The sequence below is a fragment of the Odocoileus virginianus genome, chromosome 5 (assembly GCF_023699985.2).
Source record: "Odocoileus virginianus isolate 20LAN1187 ecotype Illinois chromosome 5, Ovbor_1.2, whole genome shotgun sequence".
NCBI classification, from domain to species: Eukaryota; Metazoa; Chordata; class Mammalia; order Artiodactyla; family Cervidae; genus Odocoileus; species Odocoileus virginianus.
The window spans coordinates 59,965,747-59,983,438 of NC_069678.1; the positions used below are offsets into that span (position 1 = coordinate 59,965,747).

The 17,692-nt window shown below is 35.6% G+C and overlaps 1 protein-coding gene across 1 annotated transcript in view; it reads left to right on the plus strand.

The window, feature by feature from the left end:
• The window catches only part of DNAI4 (dynein axonemal intermediate chain 4), a 100,946-nt gene that overhangs the window by 61,165 nt on the left and 22,089 nt on the right, over positions 1-17,692 (plus strand). The window contains 2 exon segments of the mRNA XM_070467982.1: positions 1,812-2,006; positions 12,739-12,947. Of these exon segments, the coding sequence (XP_070324083.1) occupies positions 1,812-2,006; positions 12,739-12,947 (404 nt within the window).

Genomic DNA, 17,692 nt, shown 5'->3' on the forward strand with positions numbered 1-17,692 from the left:
GGATTGAACCTGGGTCTCTTGTGTCTCCTAATTGGCAGGCAGATTCTTTACCACTAGCACCACCTGTGAAGCACCCATTACTGGAGTAGAAATCCATATTTTTCACTTGCCCTTCAATTACATTGAGGGAGGGGATCATCTCATTACTTTTCTGTAATGTTAGCTGGGGGGCTCTAGCCTTGTGTAAGTTAGATAGTTAGCTCTAACTTTCATTGGTATATACGTGGCTGGGAGGGATAGGAGCACCTCATTAACACTTCCTGACACCAAGGATTGGGACTTGACTTTATTACTTTGGGGCAGTTCTGTGAGTTCTGACTGTACCAGTCCAACTCTGACTATAGGGAAGAACCTTGTTACTGCCAGATAGCTGTGGAATTCCATGTTCCCCAAGAGATCTTAACTGACATTGCACAAGGGCAGCACAGTCATTTTTTTCGTTTTTTGGGTAGGATTGAAAGTCCTGGCTCCTTACTGAGCCTTTTCTGACACCACACCCACTGGAAGGCTGGGAGATTGGAAAGCCTTGTTAGAACCTGGCAAGAATGGAAGTCTAGACTTCTCGCTTGGCTAGTGGTATTTGTGGAATGGGTGGGTCTACAATTTTTTCTCTGTTTTTTTTTTCTGGAGGGAAATGGTTATATCCTAAAAGTTTTCTTTCTTGCAAGGTTGTTCTTCTCCTGAGTTTTGGCTAAAGAGAGGAGGTTTGTCTGGAGTATCTGCAGTAATTAGAAATACAGGGAACTCACCACTGTGTCATTCCCTGGGTCCTGAGCAATCTTTTTCCTCTGCCTTCTTCTGTCAAAGGCTTTCAAAGGCTTCCTCTAAAAAAAAAAAAAATTAATGTCCCAAGATTTTTAGTTGTATTTAGCAAAGGAATAGGGAAAAGTGTGTTTATTCCATCTTCATGGATGCAGGATTCCCCTTCATTCTGTTTTTACTAAGTAATAGGTAGAATAATTATTCCTCAAATATATACACATCCTGATCTCAGGAATCTATGAATAGATTAACTTACATGAGATAAGAGACTATCCAGATGTGACTACATTAAGGATCTAAAAGAGGGAGGTTATCCTGGATTATCTGAGTGGACCCAAACCAATCAAATGGGTACTTTGGAGTATTTTTTCCATTTCTGGTCAGAGAGAGATGTAATGGCAGGACCATCAGAGAGATGCAATGTTGCTGTCTTTTGAAGATGGATGATGGGTTGGTGGTGGCTTCTAGAAATTGGCAAGGAAATTAATTCTCTAGAGCCTTCAGAAAGGAACATAACCCTAATAACCTTTTGGTTTTGGCCAAGTGAGACCTGGGTTGATCTCTAACCTACAGAACTTTAAATTTGTATCCACTTTAAATTTAATTTTAAATTTAATCCAGAACTTTAAATTTAATCCACTAAATTTTTGGTAATTTGTTACAGCATTAATAAACAACAGTAGTGTAGTAGTCCTATAAAGCAATAAATTAAACCTTTATCTGAAGGTGTAATGAAGACTGATAATAATTTAGTTTCAATTTGAATAAAAATATATGGAGATACAAATTACCTTATGAGTTATCATTGCTTATTTTCTGGAAAACAGCACATTTTTGGATTCCAAAATGAAATAATATATGTATATCTTTCATGTACTTGGTTCCTAAAAGACATTCAATAAGTAACTATTAAAGTTGTTGTGAATACTAGAGGAATACAAATAGTGATGGATGGCAAAATGTCATTGATACATCTTTAGAATGTACAAGCCAGCTAATATTATAATATTTGAATTATGTTACCATTGCATCATATTTGTATTTTACAGTTAGTGAAGGTAGTTCTCTAATGGATATTGAAAATGTAATCCTGGCTAAAGTTCGTGATGAAGAAGAAGACAACTCAGATGCAGTCTTTAAATCTGACAAGTTTCAACAGGACTTATTTTTTATGGAGCGAGTTATAATGGAAAATATATTTCAGCCAAAACTTGCAGCTTATCGTCAGCTTCCTGTTTTAAAAGGTATTTAACACATTATATACTAAAACATCTTTTTAAAAAGTAGTGTTGTTTTGAAATAAAGATTTTATACTTTAAAAAAGATATTTAAATATGATCACTTTTAGACAAGTTCAAGTATTTAAAAAAAGCAAATGGTATTATTATTTCTAAATGCAATCTTTAAACTGAGTTATCACTTATCAGGGAGAAGGAAATGGCAGCTCACTCCGGTATTCTTTCCTGGCGAATCCCATGGACAGAGGAGCCTGGTGGGTTGCAGCCCACGGGGTTGCAAGGCTTCAGATGTGACCGAAGCGACTTAGCACATACACATGCATCACTTATCAGAAGACATTTTTACATAGTTTCCAGCACTAACAGTGACTAGCAGGAGAGTCCAGACCTGGAAGCCCGAAGAAAGAGATAATCCCTTAGATTCAAAACCTCATAAGCTCTTTCCTCTCCGTTGTTCCAGTATTGAATTATTCTCTGATGGTCAAACACCCCTTTCCGTTGCCATTGATACTTTCCAGGTTCTAGCTTTTATTACCTCTCCCTAATTTTATTACACAGGCATTCTTCCTGTTCTTATGGCTACAATATTTTTAAGGATTTGAGAGATTATTTAATCCAAATTTTCAATTTTTGAATGAATAAAATGAAGGTTATAGAAACATTCTAAAGTTGCATTCAATTCAGTTCAGTCACTCAGTCGTGTCTGACTGTTTGTGACTCCATGAATCGCAGCACGCCAGGCCTCCCTGTCCATCACCAACTCCCGGAGTTTACTCAAACTCATGCTCATCAAGTTAGTGATGCCATCCGGCCATCTCATCCTCAGTCTTCCCCTTCTCCTCCTGCCCTCAATCCCTCCTAGCATCAGGGTCTTTTCCAATGAGTCAACTCTTAGGCATTCAACCCATGCCTTTTGATACCATTCCAATTCTCTTTCCACTCTTCCATTCTGGCATGCTGATTTTTCCTAAACCCAGGTTTGAACATGGCATATAACTACTTGAAACCTTCAGTATCTTCCTATTACCTAGAATAAATTACAAACTTCATAGTGTATAATTCAAAGATACTTGCAGTCTGGTCACAGACCACTTTATCTCATTGTAGCACTCTGGAAAGTGTAAAAGTTAACCTATTAGATATACCTGATAATCCCCAAACAGAGCCTAAACTTTCTTGCTTTAATAGACTTTTAGTTATAAATATTCTTGGCCATTCACCCTTGTCCTCATCCCGTTTTTGCCTACTGGGCAAATTCCTTTATGAAGTCTTTCTTGATTCTTCAAGCCAAAATGAATCTTCTAAATGCCTACATCAAACAATCAGGTTACAAAATTTCATGTGTGACAAACAGATGTAAGCCTTTTGTTTACTTATATCTAAGATTATAGAAAAACTGTTTCTTATCTCATATTAGGTTGATATGTAAAAATTTATATTTTATATATATATATGCACAGTCCCGTCCCATAATAAAAGTTATAAGATTGAAATTTACTGAGTCCTGTAAATTTTGACACTTTAAAAAATAAAAGTGGTGGTAGATCACTTCTTTAAGTATATCTGAGAAGTAGAAATATCATAGAAAAATTTTTAAGGAGTTAAGATTTACACATAATGAAATACACATATTTTAACTGTATAATTTCATACATTTAAAAATATATAAGCCTACATAACTAATACTCTAGTCAAGATAAAGAATATATTTATCAATCCCCAAAATTCCCTTCTGCTGTTTTCCAGTTAAAACTTATATCCTTATAGACAGGCATTAAGCTCATTTCTCTCACTACAGATTAATTGTTTTGGTATAGCATATAAATGGGTTCATGTAGTAAGTGTTTGTGTCTGGTTCCTTTTATTTAACATAATGTTTTTGAGATTCATCTACATTGATATGTATATAAGTAGTTCATTTTTTTTCTTGAGTACTATTCCATTTTATGAACATACCATAATAAGTTGAATATTCATTCACCTATTGGTGGACATCTTTGAGCTATTATGAATACAGCTGCTATGATCATTTTTTTCAATTTCCTTTTGTGGATATGTGTTTTAATTTCTCTTGGGTAAATACTTCAGAATGAATTACTGGATCTTGGGTAGATGTAACTTTTTTAGAAACTAAAAAATACCTTTCTAGATTTTGTACCATTTTACAATATCCCACAAGCAATATATAAGAGTTGTTCCACATTCTTGATAATGCTGATGTTGGTAATCTTTTAAATAATTTTTCATCACTTGTATATCTTCTTTTATGTAATATTCAGTCAAGTTTTTTGTCCATTTTAAAAATTGAATTGTCTTTTTTAAAAAACCAAGTTGTAGGAGCTTATATATGTATATATATTCTAAATACAAGTCTTTGAAAGATACAACTGTTTTTTCTAAGGCTTTAATTTATTTATTTGTCTGTTGTTGAGCAGAGGCTTTTAATTTCAATGAAGTCTTATTTATCAATTTTCCTTTCATAGTAAATGCTTCCCATATTTTCTCTAAGAAATCTGCCTGCCCCAAGGTTGGAAATATCTTTATCTTGTTTGTGAACTTAGGGCAAAAAATTCAGTATTTATTTCATTGTTAAATATGATGTTAAGTATAGTTTTTTATAGATGCCTTTTATTGATTTGAGGAAATTTCCTTCTCATTCTAGCTTCTAGACATTTTAAAACATAAATGAGTGTTGAATTGTGTTCAAAACATTTTCTAAATTATTGAAACAGTTATGTGGTTATTTTCCTTTAGTCTGTCAGTATGGCCGGTTAACATTGATCGATTTTAAAATGTTAAAACAAACCTCACCTGGTTATGCTGCATTCTCCTTTTTATATATTGGTGAATTCAATTTTCTAGTATTCTGTTGAGAATTTTTTGTGACTGAATTAATGCAACATATTTTTCTATAATTTTCTTTTCTTGTAACATTCTTCATAGGTTTTATATTAGTGTTCTGATAAACATAAGATTTGAAAGTATTCTCTCATTCTCTGCTTTCCAAAAAAATTGTGTATTATTTCTTCTTTAAATGCTTGATAAAATTAACCAGTGAAAACATCTGGGATGGAGTTTTCTTTATAGGAAGTTTTCAAATTGCAAATTTAATTTCTTTGACAAATATGGTTTTAATCTATTCCTACCTGTGTCAGTTTTGGTAATCTGTGAGGAATTTACCCATTTTGTCTATGATTGACATTATTTGCATTAAGTTGTTTATCACATCCTCTCTAAATTCTTTTGTCATCTGTAGTATTTCTAACACTATCTCCCATTTCATTCTTGATATTGGTCATTTGTGACTTTTTCCTTCTGTTTTAAAGCTCTAGTTGGGGCTTTTAAAATTATACTAATCCTTTCAGAAAATGTCTTGGTTAATCGTTTTCTCAATTCTTTGGGTCTTTTTTCAAAACTTCAAATATTTCCATTTTTATTCTTAGGCTCTTCATCATATTTAATCTATTCTTTTTCTGCTTCTTAAGAGGGAAGGTTGGCTCATTGATTTTATACTTTATTTTTATCTAAGATAGGATTTAATACTATAAATTTCCTCCTTCTTACAAATTTTGATATCATATTTTTATTAGTATTCAATTCAAAATAATTTTTAATTTCTCATGTGTGTTTTTCTTCCACCTTTAGGTTAAAATGTGTTGTTTAATTTCCAATTTTTTTAAACAATTTTGAGTCATCTTTTCTTATTGAATTCTAATTTAACATTGGTGTGGTGGTCAGAAAACATATTCTATATGGTTTCTATCCTTTGAAATTTATTAACAATTGTTTTACAACCCTGCATTGTAGTGGATGTTCCACACTCAAGAAGTCTGGGTATTCTATTATTTAGTGTGGTATTCTTTGGATGTTAATTATGTCAAATTGATTGATGGTGTTTTCAAATATTTTATCTTTATTAGTTTTTGCTGACCTGTTTTATCAACTGAGAGAGTATTGTTAAAAATCTCTATAATTATGGATTTGTCTCTATTTTCTCTAGGATTATTAATTTTGCTGTACATGTCTGAAAACTTTATTATCAGGTATATTCATACTTAAATTGTTCTATTTTCTGATGTTTACTTTTTAATTTTTGTCATTATTTTCTCTTTTATTATTAGGAAATGCCCATACTTATTCTAATTCTTGGTCTTGAAGTCTAATATGTGTAATGTTAATATAGCCACACTCACTTTCTTACTCTTATTATTTGTATCGAAGAAAACACAATGCAGACATTCAGTGCTGTAACGTTTATAATGCACAGTACCCAATAAAAATTTACCAGCTGTGTAAATAAGCAGGAAAATGTGAGCTAAAGCTAAAAAGTCAGTCAATAGAAACAGATAAAAAAGTGACTGAGATGGTGAAAGACAGATAAGAACTTTTAAAAAGCTATCATACTCAGAATAGCCAAGACAATATTGAAGAAAAAAGTTGGAGGACTGACATCATTCAACCTCAAGAGTTAATGTTAAGTTACAGTTGTTAAGATGGTGTGGTATTGGTGAAAGAACAGACACATAGATCAATAGAACAGAATAAAGAGCCCAGAATTAGATCCACATAATTATAGTCAACTGATCTTTGACCAAAGAGGAATGGCAATATAATGGGGAAAAAAAAGATAGTCTTTTCAACAAATGATACTGGAACATCAGGATATTTATGGGCAAAATAAATAATCTAAATACAGACCTCATACCCTTCACAAAAATTAACTCAAAATGGGTCATAAACTTCAATGAAATATGCAAAACTATAAGACTTATAGAAGACAACATAAAAAAATATGGATAACCTTGGGTATGGTGATGATTTTTTAGATTTGACACCAAAGGCACAATTTATTAAAAGAAATAATTGATAAGTTGGACTTCATTAAAATTAAATATCTGCTCAGTGAAAGACATTGTCAAGAGAATGAGAAGTCATGTCACTGACTAGAAAAAATATATGCAAAAGACATACCTGATAAAGAACTTGTCCAAAATATACAAATATCTCTTAAAACTCAACAATAAGGAAACAAATAACATAATTTAAAAACAGACAAAAGACCTAATAGACACCTCACCAAAGAGATATACCAATGGCAAATAAGTTTAAGAAGATGTTCATCATTATATGTCGTTAAGGAATTTCAAATTAAAACATCAATGAAATACCACCAAAATCCAAAACATTGATACCACCAAATGCTGGCTAAGATGTGTAGCAACAAGAACTGTTATTCAATGTTTGTGGGAATGCATAATAGTTCAGCTACTTTGGAAGATAGTTTGGCAGTTTCTTACAAAAGTAAGCATATTGTAACCATATGGTCCATAATTGTACTCCTTGGTATTAACCCGAGGGGGTTAAATACTTATTTCCACACAAAAATCTGCACACAGATGTTTATTGAAGCTTTATTCATAGCTTCCAAAACTTGGAGGCAAACAAGGTGTTCTTCAGATGGTGAATGAATGAAAAGATTGTGGCAAATCCAGACAATAGAATATTATTCAGCACTAAAAAGAAATGAACAGACACGGACAAAATCTAAATGCATATTACTAAGTGAAGGAAGCCCATCTGAAAAGGCTACATATGCTGTCACTCCAACTATATGATATTCTGGAAAGGGCTAAAGTTTGGAGACAGTAAAAAGATCAGATGTTTCCAGGGATTACAGGTTGGGAGAAATGAATAGGCAGAGTATGTAAGATTTTTAGAGTAATAAAACTATTCTGCGTAATACTTAGTGGTGGGTACATTTCATTGTACACTCATCCAAATTCATAGAATGTACAACACCAAAAGTAAATCCTAAAGTGAACTATATAGATTTTGAGTAATAATGATTTGTCACTGGGAGTTTACTTATTGTAGCACTGTACTATGGTGCAGGATGTTGATCTGGAAAAGGCTATGTGTAAATCTGGGTGTGAGTATATTGGAACTCTTATTTTGAGTTCAGTTTTGCTGTGAAACTAAAACTACTCTAAAAAATAAAGTCTGTTAAAGAATAAGTTCTAAAAATATGTGTAAAGATTTAAAGGAAAAAATAAGAATACAATGATGATAGTAATGAAAGCTATATATAGGACCAAATGGAACTTCTAGAGATGAAATACAATACTTAGTACTTGAAATGAAAAAGTTTACTGCTTGGGTTTGACAGAATACTAAAAGACAAGCAAGAGGAACATTCCAAATTAAAGTACAGAAACAAGTTTAAAAAAATAGAACTTCAGCAACCCGTGTCCCAGAGTCATGTGGTTTAATATATATGTAATTAGAATTGTAGTAGTAGAATAAAGAGGAAGAACAGGAAAATATTTGAAGGAAGAATTGCTAGAAATTTTGTATACTTGAAAAAACTTTAAATCAATAATTATAAGAAGCTCAATGAAACTCAAGCAAGATAAACACAATGAAAAGCACACTGAGGCATCTTATAAGTACTATGTTTAAAAAAAAACTTAAAAGTTGCCAGAAAAAAATGCATTCCATACAGGGGAGAAATTAATAATGCCCTTATTTCTGTATCAGAAGCCAGAAAGCAATGCAATTATATTTGTACTGTGCTAAAAATTCTATATCTAGAGAAAATATCCTTCAAAAATCAAGGTGAAATAAAAACATGTTCAGACAAACAAAAGCTGAGAGAATTCATTGTCAGCAAACCAGCATTGCACAGAAAGTTAAAGGAAGTTCTTCAGACTGATAGAAAATAATAACAGAAATTAGAATCTACAGAAAAGAATGGAGAGTACTAGAATTTGAAAATGTGAGAAGAGTAAGAGACATTTCCCACCATTTAAAATTTCTTTAAAGATCATTAAGTCAACAATATTATTCTATGTTTTCTATGGTAAAGCAAAGGACATGGAATAACTCAACAATTTTGTAGCGGAAGAATGAAGCTGAAGGCCTTAACCCTACTATATTACAGGTGACTGACTATAAAGATACAATAATCAAGGCAGCCGTGAGATTAAGATGCTTACTCCTTGGAAGGAAAGTTATGACCAACCTAGATAGCATATTAAAAAGCAGAGACATTACTTTGCCAACAAAGGTCCGTCTGGTCAAGGCTGTGGTTTTTCCAGTGGTCATGTATGAATGTGAGAGTTGGACTGTGAAGAAAGCTGAGTGCCGAAAAATTGATGCATTTGAACTGTGGTGTTGGAGAAGACTCTTGAGAGTCCCTTGGACTGCAAGGAGATCCAACCAGTCCATCCTAAAGGAGATCAGTCCTGGGTGTTCATTGGAAGGACTGATGCTGAAGCTGAAACTCCAGTACTTTGGCCACCTCATGCGAAGAGTTGACTCATTGGAAAAGACCCTGATGCTGGGAGGGATTGGGGACAGGAGAAGAAGGGGATGACACAGGATGAGATGGCTGGATGACATCATCGACTCAATGGGCATGAGTTTGAGTAAACTCTGGGAGTTGGTGATGGCTAGGGAGGCCTGGTGTGCTGTGATTCATGGGGTCGCAAAGAGTCAGACACGACTGAGCGACTGAACTGAACTAACTAGATATATAGATGATTGAAACAGACTACTGAGTCCAGAAATAAACACAGACATATATGGTTAACTGATTTTTAACAAACATGTCAAGGCAATTCAATAGAGAGAAGTTGATCTTTTAAAAACAGTGCTGAAAGAACTGGATATCCTTATGGGGAGAAAAAGGAGCTTCAAACCTCACCTCCTATTAATTGTATAAATTAAGTCAGAATGGACCATAGATTTAAATGTAAAAATTAAGACTATAAAGTTTTAGGTGAAGATAAAAGAAAAATATTTGTGATTTTAGCATAAGAAAAGATCTACTTAATATACAAAAATCCCAAGTGCAGGCATGTTCATTCGTGTCCAACTCTTTGTGACCCAATGGGTGGTAGCCCACCAGACTCCTTTGTCCATGGTATTCTCCAGGCAAGAATAATAGAGGGGATCGTCATTCCCTTCTCTAGGAGATCTTTCCAACCCAGGGATCGAACCTGCATCTCCTGCATTGTCAGGCAGATTATTTACCACTGAGCCACCTGGGAAGCCCCAAAATCCCAAGGCATAAAAGAAAAAAATTAATAAGACTTTTGCAAAAGTTAAAATGTCTGCTCTTTGAATAACACTGCTAACAGTAGGAAAATGCAGGGGAAACAGGGGGGAAATGCAAGCAACAGACTAGAAGAATATGTTTGCAATATATACATCTGACTAAAGATTTAGACAACACACATTTACTTCCTCACAATTCTAGAGACAGAAAGTCCAAGATCAAGATGCCAGCAGGGTTGGTTTCCTCTGAGGCTTCTCTCTTTGGCTTGCAGATGTTCACCCTCTTGCTGCCTCTTTACGTGGCCTTTTCTCTGTGTGTGTTCATCCCTTATCTCTCTTGGTGTATCTAAATTTCCTCTTCTTATAAGGATATCAATCGATGGATTGGGACCCTCTCTAATGATCTAATTTTAATGTCATCGCCACTTCAAAGTCCTTTCTCAGAATTTTGTTACATTCTTACACACTGCATTCTTAGCTCTGTGTGTCACACAATCTTGTGCAACTCTTTGCCACCCTATGGACTGCAGCCCTACAGGCTTCTCTGTCCATGGAATTTCCCAGTCACTACCAGCTTAACCAGGTGATGACTGGAGTGGGTAGCCACTCCCTTCTCCAGGGGAATCTTCCTGACTCAGGGATTGAACCTGTGTCTCCTGCATCATAGGTGGATTCTTTACCTCTGAGTCATTATGACTTCAATATATGAATTTTGGAGAGAAACAATTCATCCCATAACAGACCGTCATCTTATAAATTCTCACTTAATCTGTATAAGCAGTAAAGTTCTAGGTCAAGTGTTTCTAATTTGAAACACCGAAAAACAAAGTCACAGCCGCTTAACCTATTCCTAGACTTGAGCCAGTTTATAGAACCAGAATGTCTTGAATGAAGCAGAGACCGGGTCACTTTGAGAACGTATCACACTACATTGTCAAGAGTGTGTACTGTTAATACTTATCCCAGCTTTCTTCATAAAGATCGATAGCATTTTATTAGAAGGACTGTTTCATGGATTACTGAACACTGGCTCTGAGTTCACACTAACTCAGGGAGACCCAAAACATCACTGGGGTCCACTAGGACTTAAAATCAGGTGATCAACAGAATTTTAGTTCAGGTTCATCTCACAATGTGTCCACCCATCATCCTGTAGTTATTTTCCCTATTCCAGAATGTATACTTGAAATAGAAATAATTAGAAACTGGCAGAATCCCCCATGTGATCCTTGGCTTGTGGAAAGTGAAAGTGAAAGTGAAGTCTCTCAGTTGTGTACGACTCTTGGCGACCCTGTGGATTGTACCCTACCAGGCTCCTCCATCCATGGGATTCTCCAGGCAAGAGTAGTGGAGTGGGTTCCCATTTCCTTCTCCAGGGGATTTTCCCGACTTAGGGATTGAACCCGGGTCTCCCGCATTGCAGGCAGACGCTTTAACCTCTGAGCCACCAGGGAAGCAGTGAGAGCTAATTTGAGAGGAAAGGGCGAAGTGGAAGCCACTAGAGCTGTCTATACCTATGAAAATAGTAAACCATAGCAATGCCACCTTTCTGGAGGCATCTCAGAGATACCACCATCAAGGGCTTGAAATATGCAGGAATGTTGACTCCCATCGTTCAACTCATCTATCTGGCTTACACAGAAAACACATGACTCTTAGAGAGTAACAGTGGATTATTTTAAGCTTAACCAGGTGGTGACTCCAGTTGCAGCTAGCGTTTCAGTTCGAGTCTCATTGCCTGAGCCAACTAACACAACTTGTGGTATGTAGTGTGTAGCTGCTGATGCTTTTTCCCTTCATTACCTGTTGGGAAAACCAAAGCTATTTGCTCTCAGCTGGCCAGGTCAGCAGTACACCTTCACTGTTCTGCTTTATGTCATAATTTAGTCTGCAGCAAGCTTTCCCTTCAGCAAGACATCGCAATGGTCCATTACACTGACGGTATGTTGATTGGACTTAGTGAACAACAAGTAAACTTACTGGCAAGACATTTGCATGTCGGAGAGTGAGATGTAAATCTGGCAAAATTTCAGGGACCTTCCACCTCAGTGAGATTTCCAAGAGTCCAGTAGAATATGTCAAGATATACCTTCTAAGGTAAAAAAATATGTTGTTGCATCTGAGTCCTCTGCAATGAAAAAAAAAGAGAGAGAGAGACAGACGCATTCCTAGTGGATCTCTTTGCATTTTGTAGGCGGTGGCTTAGTCGCTAAGTTGTGTTCGACTATTTGCAACCCCATGGACTGTAGCCCACCAGACTCCTCTGTGCATGGAATTTTCTAGGCAAGAATTCTGGAGTGGGTTGCCATTCCTTCTCCAGGGCATCTCCTGACCCAGGGATTGAACCTGGGTCTCCTGCATTGTAGGTGGATTTATTACTGACTGAGCCACAAGGGAAGCCGTCTTTGCGTTTTAGAGGCAACACATGCCTCATTTGGATGTTATTCTGGTTCATTTACTCAGTGATCTGAAAAGCCAATTGCTTTGAGTGGGGCTCAGAACAACAGAAGATTCTGCAGCAGGTTCAGGCAGCTGTTACAGGTGCCCTGTCCCTTGGGCCTTACGACCTAGCAGATACAGTGGTGTCTGAAGTGTCAGTGGTAGATAGAGCTGTTCTTTGGAAACTTTAGCAGATGAGTGTAGAGCACCATGATCTTCTTTTCATTTGATTTAATTTTAGAACCAGAACCTGAAGAGCCTGGAGACTTTTTAGTAGATGGAAAACTTGAAGAGGTCAAAGAAGAGGCTAAAAAGGAAGAGGAAGAAGATTTAGAAATAGATTCAGAACAATCAACAATACCAGCCAATTTGGAACGACTTTGGTCCTTTTCTTGTGACCTAACCAAAGGCCTTAATGTGAGCAGCCTTGCCTGGAATAAAGCAAATCCAGTAAGTTATCAAATGTTTTAATAATTCTGTCTGTGGCATTTAAGGGCACTTACCAAGTGTGTGGCACTGAGCCACACAGTCCCTCATCTGTTAGGCAAGGGATTTAAATTGACATAATCCCTGGTTTTAAAATTCCTCTGAAAACAAGTTTATATTTTTAAAAGGGGGAAATGCAATAGCTAGAAAACAATGTTTTTTCTTCTTTAATATGAAAATGTCACCATTTTTAAGAGATGTACTTGGAACATGGATGAATCTATGTCAGATGTTGAGAAGTGGACAAGAAAATAATATATATTTATTTAGTTTAACATATTAACCAAATTCATGCACCCAAACTTGTATTCTCTTTAAAGAAACCATATTTGGAAGTATGTACTTAATCCATGAGGTCGAAAAAGAGTCTAACATGACTTAGCGACTAAATAACAACAATAACAGCTTAATCCAGTGACCCTGTAAAAGTGCAGAATAATTTCGATATTCCTTAAGATCTAATACTACAGTGGATACTTAAACAGCACCTACTATGTACCAGGCTCTATTGTAAACGTTTTACTTGTATTATCACAAATCTATGAATAAGGCACTATTTTCCTCACTATGTTGCACTGAAGCACAGAAAGCATAACTTGCCCAAAGTTATATAACCAGTAAGCGAGACAGAATCCAAACCGAGACATCCAGATCCAGAGTTCTTGCTTCTAGTGAAAGTGAAGTGAAAGTCGCGCAGTCTTGTCCGACTCTTTGTGACCCCATGTGCTACACAGTCCATGGAATTCTCCAGGCCAGAATACTGGAGTGGGTAGCCTTTCCCTTCTCCAGGGGATCTTCCCAACCTAGGGATTGAACCCAGGTCTCCCGCATTGCAGGCAGATTCTTTACCAGCTGAGTCACAGTGAAGCCCAAGAATACTGGGGTGGGTAGCCTATCCCTTCTCCAGGGGATCTTCCTGACCCAGGAATTGAACTGGGGTCTCCTGCATTGCAGGCAGATTCTTTACCAACTGAGCTATTAGGGACGCCCTTCAGTAGTACTCTTGTCTGGAGAATCCCATGGATGGAGGAGTCTGGTGGACACAGTCCATGGGGTCACAAAGAGTCAGACATGACTTCACTTTCACTTTCACTTTTAGTACTGCTCTATTAAAAATCATCTTGAGGAAAATGAGATGAATCATCAAGCTGGGGAATGGTATGTTTTCTTGTAAAAAAAAGAATGATTATAGAGTAATGAGAGTTATTTGTTCCTGAGATTTATAAACCGGTTCTGAAGACATGATTCTCAACTAGTGCTTCTGGATTAACTTTTTTTTTTTTGGTCCTTTTTGAGAAATATTTATTTATTTTGGCCTCTGTGGGTGCTAGTTGCAGCATCTTTTTCTTGGTTGTTGTTGTTTGGCTCAGGCTGAGTTGTCCCACAATGTGTGGAATTCCAGTTCTTAACCAGGGATTGAACCCATAGACTCTGCATTGGGAAGTGGACCCCCAACCACTGGACCACCACGGAGGTCCCTGATTAATGTTTAAAGTCATCAGAACTAATTTGTTTAAACTGTATTGTTTTATGCATGTTTTAAGAATTAGCCTTGTTTTATCGCTATACCTTATAAGGTACTATGTGCAAACATGATAGGTGTTATGGCTATTAAAAACCTACAATCAACCTGAAATTAACAAAACACTGTAGATCAACTCTACTCCAATAAAAAATTTTAAATGAAAAATAAAACTATGATCATTTTTGTCAAAACCTAAATAACACATTACTTAAATTTTGTATATTATTTTGAATAAAATAAAATACTTTTAGTGTGAATTTGTCTTTATAAAACTATATTAGGGAACATCTTGTAGATAAGTGAAATTTAATAAATTAGTAATAACTGGGTAATAAAGACAGATGAATCATTTTAAGAAACTGAATATACTCACAGCTAAAAATTAATATATTGCTGTTTAGAATAAAGTTAATTTTGAATGAAGCTAAAAATATAACAGATGGCATCCATAATATTTATTAATTAATTCTATAAATATTTGTTGAGTATTAACTCTGTGCAGAAACTCTGTTAAAGCACTGTAGATACAGTAGTAATTTAGTCACATGTAGTCTCTGGCCATAGACTAGTTTCCTATGTGCTTTAATAAGGAAAAATAATACCATGGGAACACATAAGAGAGTGTTGTGAATGCTTCTTAGAGGAATTGACGTCTATTCTGAGTCTAAAAGAGATGAATAAGAGTTTGTCAATGTCAAGGGTAGTGATGAAGAGTATTTTAAGACAGAACTGTGGAGATACGATGTTGATTGGGAGGTAGGATGGTGGTAGGACTGTCTTTGTATTCTTTCTGATTACAAAGGAAAGTCTGGGTTTGTTTAATAATTAAACTTTTGTGCATATGTACTTATACAGTGGACCTTGAATAAAAGGGGGTTTGGGGTGCCAACCTTTTATGCAGTTAAAAATCTAAGTGTAACTTCTGACTACCCCAAAACTTAACTACTAATAGCCTACTGTCGACTGAAAGAATTGCCAAACATTAATGGTCAATGAACACATATTTTGTGTGTTACATATATTATAAACTGTAACCTTACAATAAAGCAAGCTAGGGAAAAGAGAACATTATTAAGAAAAATAATAAGAAAGAGAAAATACATTTATAGTCAGTTCAGTCATTCAGTCCTGTCTGACTCTTTGCAACACCATGGGCTGCAGCACAGCAGGCTTCCCTGTCCATCACCAACTCCTGGAGCTTGCTCAAACTCATGTCCATTGCGTTGGTGATGCCATCCAACCATCTCATCTTCTATCATCCCCTTCTCCTCCCTTCAATCTTTCCCAGCATCAGGGTCTTTTCCAATGAGCCAGTTCTTCACATCAGGTGGCCAAAGTATTGGAGTTTCAGCTTCAGCATCAGTCCTTCCAATAAATATTCAGGACTGATTTCCTTTAGGATGGACTGGTTGGATCTCCTTGTAATCCAAGAGACTCTCAAGAGTCTTCTCCAACACCAAAGTTCAAAAAGATCAGAAGATCAATTCTTCAGTGCTCAGCTTTCTTTATAGTCCAACTCTCACATCCATACATGACCACTGGAAAAAAATCATAGCTTTGGCTAGACAGACCTTTGTCAGCAAAGTAATGTCTCTGCTTTTTAATATGCTGTCTAGGTTGGTCATATCTTTTCTTCCAGGGAGCAAGTGTCTTTTAATTTCATGACTGCAGTCACCATTTGCAATGGTTTTGGAGCCCAAGAAAATAAAGTCCATCACTGTTTCCTTTGTTTCCCTATCTGTTTGCCATGAAGTAATAGGACCAGATGCCATGACCTTATTTTTCTGAATGTTGAGTTGTAAGCCAACTTTTTCACTCTCCTCTTTCACTTTCATCAAGAAGCTCTTTAGTTCTTTGCTTTCTGCCATAAGAGTGGTGTCATCTGTGTATCTGAGTTTATTGATATTTCTCCCAGCAATGTTGATTTCAGCTTGTGCTTCATCCAGCCAAGCATTTTGCATGATGTACTCCAAATATAAGTTAACTAAACAGGGTGACAATATACTCCTTTCCCAATTTGGAACCAGTACATTGTTCCATGTCTGGTTCTAACTGTTGCTTCTTGTCCTGCATGCAGATTTCTCAGGAGGCACATAAGGTTTTCTGGTATTCCCATCTCTAAGAATTTTCCACGGTTTGTTGTGAGCCACACAGTCAAAGGCTTTGGCATAGTCCATAAAGCAAAAGTAGATGTTTTTCTGGAACTCTCTTGCTTTTTCTATGATCAACGGATCAATGAATCAACATTTATAGTACTGTACTGTATTTAGCAACACTGTTAAGTGTATGTCGTCCATTTTACAGATGAATTGTCTGTCAGTGCCTACATCAGTGTTGTCTTAAATGACGCAAAACACTGTAGATGTTACATGTGTTACTTAGACATCAAAAATAAAAAGATAATATGAAAAATTCATATTTTTTTCAGGTATAGTGATTTATATATTGTTGACAAAGAAGCAGCAAGATGATTGCTTTATAGTAGCCTTGTGTAATTGATATGATTGCTTCAGGATAGCCTAGACTATACACTAATGAATGAACTGTTATAAAATTTCAATGGCATACAGTATTATAGTCATATTCATAATGCTGTATTGGAAACATTGTTACCCTACAAAAAAGCTACTTACCTGTGATGATAGGCTGATATGCAGTTTCTTCAATTATGAGAGTGAGGCATACTGTATGATAATATATAATTCTTTGAAAGCAAAGTTATAAAACAGTAATAAAATGAATACATTATAAATTTTATATTAAATGTTTACTTATGCCTATCAAAGGAGTAGACTGTTATCTACATACATTTTATACATTCATGAAAAATCCTTTTTTTAATGTTTTGGATTTCTAGGCTATGCAGTTTTTCTGTGAATTTTTTCAAATGGTTACAAATCTCCAAAAAATGTTTCAATATATTAGTTTAAAAGAATCCATTTATAAGTAGACCTACACAGTTCAAACTCATATTGTTCAAGGGTCAATTATAAAAGCATTTCTGGAAATGACCTGCTGTATTAATCAGCTGAAGCTGCCATAACAAAATACCATAGACTGAGTGGCTTAAACAATGGAAATTTATTTCTTACAGTTCTGGAGGCTGATTCATTTCCTGGGTAAGGCTCTCTTTCAGGCTTGACTGTATCCTCACATGGTGGAGAGAAAGGGCTCTTAGGTTTCT